General features: G+C 40.2%; 1 protein-coding gene across 7 annotated transcripts in view; it reads right to left on the reverse strand.

Annotated features, from left to right (window-relative positions):
• LOC126402518 (ephrin type-B receptor 2-like) overlaps positions 1-8912 on the reverse strand; it is a 146707-nt gene that overhangs the window by 26372 nt on the left and 111423 nt on the right. For 5 of the 7 annotated variants that reach the window (XM_050064592.1, XM_050064595.1, XM_050064593.1 and 2 more), the window contains exons 8-11: positions 5301-5409; positions 3789-3856; positions 3488-3610; positions 2448-2695 (exon numbers count right to left, since the gene is read on the reverse strand). In XM_050064592.1, the coding sequence (XP_049920549.1) occupies positions 2448-2695; positions 3488-3610; positions 3789-3856; positions 5301-5409 (548 nt within the window). Of the gene's footprint in view, positions 1-2447; positions 2696-3487; positions 3611-3788; positions 3966-5300; positions 5410-8912 lie in introns of those variants that run through there. The other 2 variants (XM_050064591.1, XM_050064597.1) reach the window with 2 other exon arrangements.

Consider the following 8912-nt stretch of genomic DNA (forward strand, 5'->3'; position numbering starts at 1 on the left):
CTATCCTATAGGTGCTGTTTCATGTTTTTAGTGCCACAAATATAATTTAGAGGCATATTAAAGTGGAAAAAGCTTTATAAAAATGTAATAGAACAGAACAAGAGCTTTTAAAAACGTTTTATTAGCTTCTCATTCACAGTTTACGGCCTCCTCGTTGGCTTGTCTTCCTGTGTTGCTCCTTAAAAAGCAAAAAATGAAAATATTTAAATCATTTGCCAGATTAGTGGGGCAGCATAGCTCAATATTTTTCTAGAATCGTTCAATTTTGTGATAAAAGCACCAAATTTGGCAGATGTGTTGACAAATATATTTAGAACAAATCTGGATACTGGGGCATCAGAAACTCGCCCCCTGGTGGCCACAGCAGGCAATTGAATCCTACCTGCCCATGGACCCGTCCCGTTAATTGGATCTCTACTTGCATACTGCAAGTAGAGACCATGAGTAACTATGCCAGAAAAAATGACCAGGATTCATTCATAGGTGGCACTATACTAAGCATTTCAAAATGAAAATTTTGCTTTTCTTGAGGTTGTGTGTATGCATGTTGTGTGGATGCATGCATGTATGAGGTCGCAGCTATTGCGAATTTGCGCTTGTTCTTAATTTAATGTGAACTGTGAGTGTGTCTAACTGTATTCTTCTTAATTTAATACATATTTACATTTTTAAAATACTGTAATGGATCATTTAAATATTTTTGATTAATTTTATTGAATAAATGGTTGCTATGGCAACTAGGGTGCATTTTTGCGATGCCCCAATATCCAGATTCATTCAACATATATTCAGCAATGAGTGTACCCAATTTGGTACTTTCATCACAAAATGAACGATAGTTTAGCTATGCCGCCCCAGTATTACAAACTATATCTTTTACCTTGCTTTACAAAGATTTTGAAAAATTTATATGCACCAGAAATTTTATGCATTTAAATGAAAATACCATCTTATAAGAGCATCATATAAGATGTAGGAGGGATAATTCTACCTTTATGGCACTTTTACAGCTTGTGGACAAAATGCATACAGTGAATGATAATAAATTAATAATAACAAATTTGCGCTTGGTATATTTTTTAGATATCTCTAAAGCATTTGACACCATTAATTATGATATTTTGTTAAATTAAAACACAATTCCAAGGTGATACACTGAAGTGGTTGAGGAGTTACATTAGTGAAATAGAGCAAAATGTATCTATAAATGGATGTGCTTCAAACACTGTTCATAAAGCATGTGGCGTACCACAAGGATCTATTTTTAGAACCCTTATTATTTCTCATTTACATAATTGATTTTTCAGTAGTTTGAAAATGTTCTTTTCCCATTTTGTTTGTGGATGATACAAACATGATTTTATCACATACTGACTTACACACTCTCATAATAAACACAAGTGAGGAAATGGTGATTGTGGCAAGATGGTTTCAACTCAATAAACTCTTAAATGTTAAAACATCAAATTTCATCATATTTGCTTCAGTGTTGATCTGTTCTGTACGACATTTATTGCATGTCTGTCCTTCCTGAAGAGGGATCCCTCCTCAGTTGCTCTTCCTGAGGTTTCTGCCATTTTTTTCCCTGTTAAAGGGTTTTTTTGGCAAGTTTTTCCTTATCCGCTGTGAGGGTCCAAAGGAAAGAGGGATGTCATGTGCTGTAAAGCCCTCTGAGGCAAATTGCGATTTGTGATATTGGGCTTTATAAATAAAATTGAAATTGAATTGAAATTGAAGTAGCACGAGGTATGATAGGGACTATTATGGCCTGTCATAGATGGAAAAGAAATTTCTCTCACACTCTTGTTTAGTCATTTTAGTTGAAAAAACTTAAAATGAAAAACACATACTAATTTTATCTGTAACAAAATTTTAAAGTCACTGGGGATCATAAGCAAACTACGACGTTTTGTAAATGTTTATTTACTTTATATTATTCCATTATTTATCCCTATCTGATTTATGGTAATATTGTTTGGGTTAATACAAACCCCACAAATCTACATAAACTTTATTTGTTACAAAAACAACTGCTGCCAGATGAGAGGATGTCTCCTACGTATGCCTCAAATACATAACATTAATCACTTTGTTCATTCAGTGGCAACTGATAATATCCATCCATTTATTAGCTCCTGATTCAAATACAGGATTTTTTGTTTAAAACAGGTAAAAATATTTTGATGAAACAGTAATAATATTAACAATAGTTTATTTATGTATCAGTTATCAATATTGCCATATTTAGCACTCAAAGCATGACCTCAGACACCATTTATCACTGACTAAATCTGACCCTGGTGTAATGTAGGCACTTACGCTCATTAGCAGAACTTCCTGCATATTTAACACTTGTTCTGTAGTCTGTGACTTGCTTTGAAAAAGACAGTAGTTCATGATGAGTGCTTCAGGAGCAACTCAGTCATTATTCAGTGTGTCTTCTTTACCCTGAGGAAGGAGTCAAGGGAGCCGTTCTCCATGAACTCAGTGATGATCATCACAGGGCTGCTTTTGGTCACTACCCCCTCCAGATGGATGATGTTGGGGTGGTCGAACTGACCCATGATGGATGCTTCGCTCAGAAAGTCCCGCCTCTGGCGTTCAGTGTAGCCCGCCTTCAGCGTCTTGATAGCCACCAGGATCTCTCTTTTCCCAGGCAGCCGCAGGTTTCCGCTGCACACCTCCCCAAACTCACCTGACAGAAGGACAAGAGAATTCAGTGAAGAGTGAAGAATGAATGGCATTTTAGAACAGCAGAGTTAAACTGATCATGTCTCAGTCTAAAACTTGTAGCTACTGCTTTAATATTTAAAAGAAAGAAAAACAAATCTGAGTAACTGAACTAGAAGTAACACTATCAGAGTTTTCTATGAAATAATCTTGACAGGAATGATACATTAAATTGAGCAAAGCATTAGTTCAGGCCATAATGTCAAGCTCTGCTCACATCCCAGCTACATCAGCTGATCTCAAGCAGCCAAATCAACTGATGGAGCAGCTGACTGATGGAAGGTAGTCAGATGATAGATAACATGCTTTCCTTCTATGTTACCAATTAGCAAATCTCATTCAGGGCGCCTTATTTAAACTGCTTTGACCTGCGTACTCTTGCTGCTTTGCAAGCCACTTGGCGACGTGCCTTCACCCCAGCTCCTCCTTTTCACATTGTGATTGACTTATCAGTGTAATTTCTGTTTGTCACTGATTCTTGCTCTGCTCTGTTCCTGGGGTCTTTCCTGCTGCTCTCTCTGCCTCAGGCTTTCCTCATACACACATGGAAGGGCGGAGAGGTGTGCTCTCTCTGCCTTAAGGCTTTCCACATAGGCGCATGTGTTTTCATCCCATTTGATAATGTAACATGGATATGATAAGGCATGCCCTGATGTACTAAGCAGTGAGTACCCTCAGAGCCCTGCTTTTTTCAGTCCTAACCTGCTTCCTCTGATACCTGATACCATTTTCTTTCTCATGTACTGTTTTTCTTTACCTGCACCAATAACTTGTTCAATCTTGACACAGGTAATATCAATCTCCTTGGCAAACTCTCTGACTGCTTCATTAGGGTCTTCATATGTGAAGGGATCAATGTAGATCTTCATTCCTGGTGACACTTCAACAGAAAGATAGAATAGACATCAACAGCTATACACACTACAAGCCGAAACATAACACCATACGGCAAAAAGGAGCTGCATTTTTTACAGACTCTACCAAACCAAAACCTGCTATATGTAACATCAGTGTTATGTGATAACAGGACAGTGTGCACAGTTAAAAGTGTTACTTACTGTGACCACTGGTGTAATGTTGGAGTTTGTCTGTGTACTCTGATTCTGTTCTGTCAGAACTTCTCCTGCTGGGGACAAAAACACAGAGGCCTCCATGATCACATGCACTGCGCACCTCCATCCACTGATGAAGACCATGTGATATGGATGAAGCTCTGGAAAAGCTGGTAGGTGGACCTTGAGTTGCAAATGTATTTTTAAACACACATACAGCGGGGTTTAATACCAGTGAAGACAAATTTCTGTCAGATGCACAGTTTTGTTCTAGCCTTGCTTGGTAGTTTTGGTTGTGCATAGTTGTGATTTTGACTGTTAAAAAGTGAAAGGAGATGTGCAGTAGGGTGTGTTAGTGGTACAATTTTACTTGTAATAGGAATCTGTGCTATTCTATGCTTTCTCCATGGCTTTGTAAGAGATGTGCACATGAACAAATGCTGATGTGATGAGGATCTGGATCATTCCCTGTTCCATTCCCAGGACAGGCTATGGTGAACATGTTCCATATCAACAATGTAAGTCCAAAACACCAGCAGCAAACACCAAGCATCAAAAAGCAAGCCGCTATTATTTTCAAAGTACAACCCTAGACTGGTGGTGGCTAGGCGTTTGTCGGCGCTCCTGGACGTGCTGCCATGTGGTACTTCATGCTACTGTTCTATTTCCAGCCTCACCAACCCCGGAATTAAATGCATTTTCCCCCCACACGTTCTCTGCTTGTGCATACCAGCTCCCGTGGCAGCACTTCTTTTCTGCTCCTACGGCAGTTCCAAATCAATTTCAATTAGAGGCTCTCCGCGCATGATTTTAAGCTATTGCAGAGGTGGAGGATGTTAGATCTTTCAGTAAAAGTAGTATTTACTTCACATGGTCATCTGTTAACGAGCTGCAGTGTGACCCATCCAGTGTGTGCTTGACATGCGTTACATGACGTGCCATGGTGCGGCAATTCACATTTTCTGCGCCTGGTGGCTCTTGTCATCAGTATTTCTATATTAGCACAAAGTCACTGATAACATGTAATGTAGTCTGGCTTAAAGGATGTGACTATGTATGTAAGCCTGCCACTGGCTGCCTATTACAGATTGAATTCTCCCCTTCTGCTATCTCCTGAAGCTATTTTTCAACACTGCATCTAGACTTGGCAGTGCCAATGCAAGATCATTGTTACTGTAAACAGGAAATGCTAACAACCCAGAGAGGGTTTTTTTTCTATTGTGGAATCTAATGGGTTTAGCTAAACCTAGTTGGTTAGGTGTATCTGGTTCTGGGAGACAATGTATAATATGAAACAGGGTTTCATTTAGTCATGAACCAACACAGACTTGTCACCATCTCCTCAGCTCTTCAGTGCTTAGGCTAATTTAGCTCATTGTTTTGGTTTTATGGCACAATTACAGCTGATCTAACAGCAAGCAATGGAAATAGGCCACCATTAAATAATACTTTTTTAACAGTACATAGTGTTTGGTATTTGAATGGAAACACACATGGCCTGTAACATTACTGGCTTACCTGCGGCAAACAATTATGAGGACAGTGATGGCAATGATGAAGACTATCCCTGCAGCAGTGGAACCGATGATGAGAGGGAGCTTCTCCTGGATACTGGAGTTATATTCATCTACAGGTAAAAAGCAGAAAACCAAGAAATGTAACTGTAAGGAATCTGTTGTCCTTTTGTTTTGTTTTCTTTTTGCTCCCTCCTTCAGTTCTGCCTTCACTTGGTATTCCCTGGCGGGGGGTGGCTCCCGTCAGTCTCCTGATCTCTGCACTCCTGCTCTGCATCTGTCATCAGCACACCTGTTCCACATCAACTCCAACCACTGCAGCATAAAAGCCTGGTTCTCCTCTCCATTCTTCGCCAGTTTGTTGTTGAAACCCTCATGGTAACTACTAGGCTCCATTCTTTGCTATCAACTTGTGTTTTTGCTCACCGGTTTTTGATCCTGTTTTTGACTTTTGGATTTTGCTCTTGGATCACGGACCTTGTACTGCTGCCTTGATAACCTGTTTTTGTTTTTTGTCTTTTTTCAGTGCTCTGCCATTTTCACTCCTCCAACCAGCCAGCCATGTTCAGCCTCATGCCTCAGCCCGAGTTTTTGTTCCCCTCCTCCCACAGACTGTCTTGCCCTTGCCATTCCCCTCCACAGACCCAATTCAGCCCCTGAACAGTTTTTTGTGCCTTTATGATAAACCTTCTTTGTCTGGATCTGCATTGTGATTACAGTCGTTTTGTATTTAGCATAACAGTAATTCATTTTCAAATACAGATCATGTGATTCATGGCTGGATTACTAATCAGGAAACTCCTGGGGAAAATGTAATGGATATAAAAATGTGCACTAAATGTAAAAGAAAACAAAATTAATTATAAATTAATAATTAAATCAATTACTATTATTATTTAATTATTTTGAAAATGCACGCTAATTTGATTCCTTTGATATGTTGCTAAGATGCGTTGAAAAACAATTTTTAATGTTTAGTTTTCTAAGTTGAATTATCAGTTGATATCTGTAATCCATTGCTTTGCTATAGAGATGCTTTGTTTGCACAGCATTTGGATTTTTCCTGTAGGGGAGGGGAGCATGTTGCTCGCAGCTCGTTCATTACACTTCGCACTTAAAGCCAGCAACACTCTGTCCACTTCCTTTCTGTCTATCTCCCCTTAGGCCCCGATCACATAGAAAGCATTTTGCAGGTTGCAAAACGTAAGGCGCACTTTTGTGGGTATTTTTTTGCTAGTTTCAAAAAAAAAAAAAAAAAAGCTTGCTGTGGCTTTTTATGTTGCCAGGCAACCAAGCCCTCACCTCCTCATCCTAACCTTTCTGCTCTGGTTTAGGGTGACTTGTTGTCAGTATAGTATATTGGGCACAGGGAAACAGAGATCTGTGTGGGTACATGAGACCCTAAAAAAGAGAGTGGGTCAGGGGGAATACCTCCAGTTGGTTAAGGAGCTTTGCCTTTATGACGGTCGTCTCAAGGCATATTTTAGGATGACTGGGGGGCAGATTGACAACCAGCTGTCTATCGTCGAGCTGTATAGCTCTGGGTATCCAGCAACCGCTACCACAAGTTTCTCCTCCATTGTTTACCAACTGTAAACTTGTTGTGGTGATAGGGTGACCATATTTTGATTTCCAAAAAAGAGGACACTCGGCCAGCCATGACATAGCCTACTTAAATGATACTCGCAGTTTACTCAAAGATGCCTTATAATTTTAATATAATTAAAATGTATATGTATGGATAGAAAATTCAGTTATATTACAAAATAATGTCTCTCAAAGACAGAAATTCAGATAGGCCCCAATAGGGGACACATACACACACTAGAGTGTGGCGATCCGAGCCCGACGGTACCCGACAGGTCGGGCCGGGTTTGGTCAAAAATGTAGCTATAAATTGTATTCGGGCTCGGGTCGGATTCGGTCAGCTTTCAGTGAAAATGTAGTGTAAAAATAAATAAAATCCTATTGTCTGTCCTGTTTATTGCTTGGGCACTGTTATTTACGTGACAACACCTGAACATAACACACACAGACACACATTGGCTGTTTGTTTCTACCTCTCCCCTCGCTGGAAGTCTCGGACCTCCAGCCGCCCGCCTCCGCCTTGATTAAACGCTGAAAATAAAATAAAAGAGGGAGACAGGTTTTTCCTATTTTATCTTATTTTGTTTTATTTCTCCCTCTCCTCTCGCTAGAAGCGTCGGACCTCCCGCCTCCCGCTCCCGTCTCAAACACGGAGGTCTCCCTCTCCGCAGCTGAGCACCCACGGCGCACGCCCGGCCTGTTAAATAGCCTGTTACCACTGTGTAACACAAACTCAGTGCTTTGGTAATTAAATAATATCGGGCTCGGTTCGGGTTCGGACAGAAACTCTAACACACGCACACAAACACACGGAAAACCGGACATTATCATCAGTTTATAAAAACCCCCTGGACGCCCCGGACGGGACGTGAAAAGTGGACATGTCCGGGCAAAAGAGGACGTTTGGTCAGCCTATGTGGTGACCACCACAGAAAGCCCACTTCTCAAGTCATCCCATTGGAAAATGGGAAAAGGCCGAGATGACATGGGGCACTTTTCAGTTCTGAGTTGAAGTGTTTTCAACTTTAGAAGTTCAGAGCACTCTGGCAAAAATGCCAGGCACTTGGTGTGCAGAAACGCGAAGTGCGTCGCAACCCAAAAAACGCATGCAAAAAGCTTCATTCTCAATGAAAATAATTACAAAAGCTGCCTCCAGCTGCTAAAATGCTTTCTGTGTGATCAGGGCCTTACGGTTTAGAACAACGGTTGTAATATGTTTAATGACTGTGTACATTTGTTTTCTGAATTACAAGCAATACACTGGTGGTAAATATCTGTGTCAAAAGGCATGTTAGCAAGTGAATTTATTTAGCTGATTAGACATTAGAGATCGGTGGCAGCATGCTTGCTAGCTTGGTGGGATCAGTCTGTATTCATTTTGTGTTGTAATGATTAAAATAGCAATGTCAGTGTGTTACAGTTTAAGAAATACGGTGTCTGTTATATGTGTGGGTTAGTGTTGCACGGTATACTGGTACCAACGGTAGACCACAGTACTAAAACACCACGGTACATATGATACCATAATGTTGGAGTACCGTAGTACTACGGTACCACTACTGTGGGATAAGATTCAAGATTCAAGGTATTTATTGTCGTTTCTCAGTCAGTGACCACAGTGCAAAAATAAAAACATCAATAAAATCATAATAAAATAATGAATATAAATAAAAACAATAGGTCTCATTCATGAAAAGTGAGTGAATCTGTGTGTAGATTTGCACATAAAAGCCTACTCTACTAAAACCCTACTCCGGATTCAGGAACGCCGCGGGAAACTCAGATTTGATCGTAAACACGTGTGTATGATCATGAATGTCAATCCATCGTAAAGTGACAGCGCGCTCCCGGTAATCAGCAATTAGCATAAATCCCCGCCCATGAATAGCCAATGACCACCACATAAGGAGGTGTAGGTGCATCCTGTCAACCTGTCAGTCATGGCGCAAAGAAAGAAAGAGAAAGAAAGAAAAAATAATTTTTCCGAAGCGGAGATCGAAATAATTTTGGGTGAAGTGGACTTAAGAAA

This window comes from Epinephelus moara, chromosome 16 (genome assembly GCF_006386435.1).
Source record: "Epinephelus moara isolate mb chromosome 16, YSFRI_EMoa_1.0, whole genome shotgun sequence".
Lineage (NCBI taxonomy): Eukaryota > Metazoa > Chordata > Actinopteri > Perciformes > Serranidae > Epinephelus > Epinephelus moara.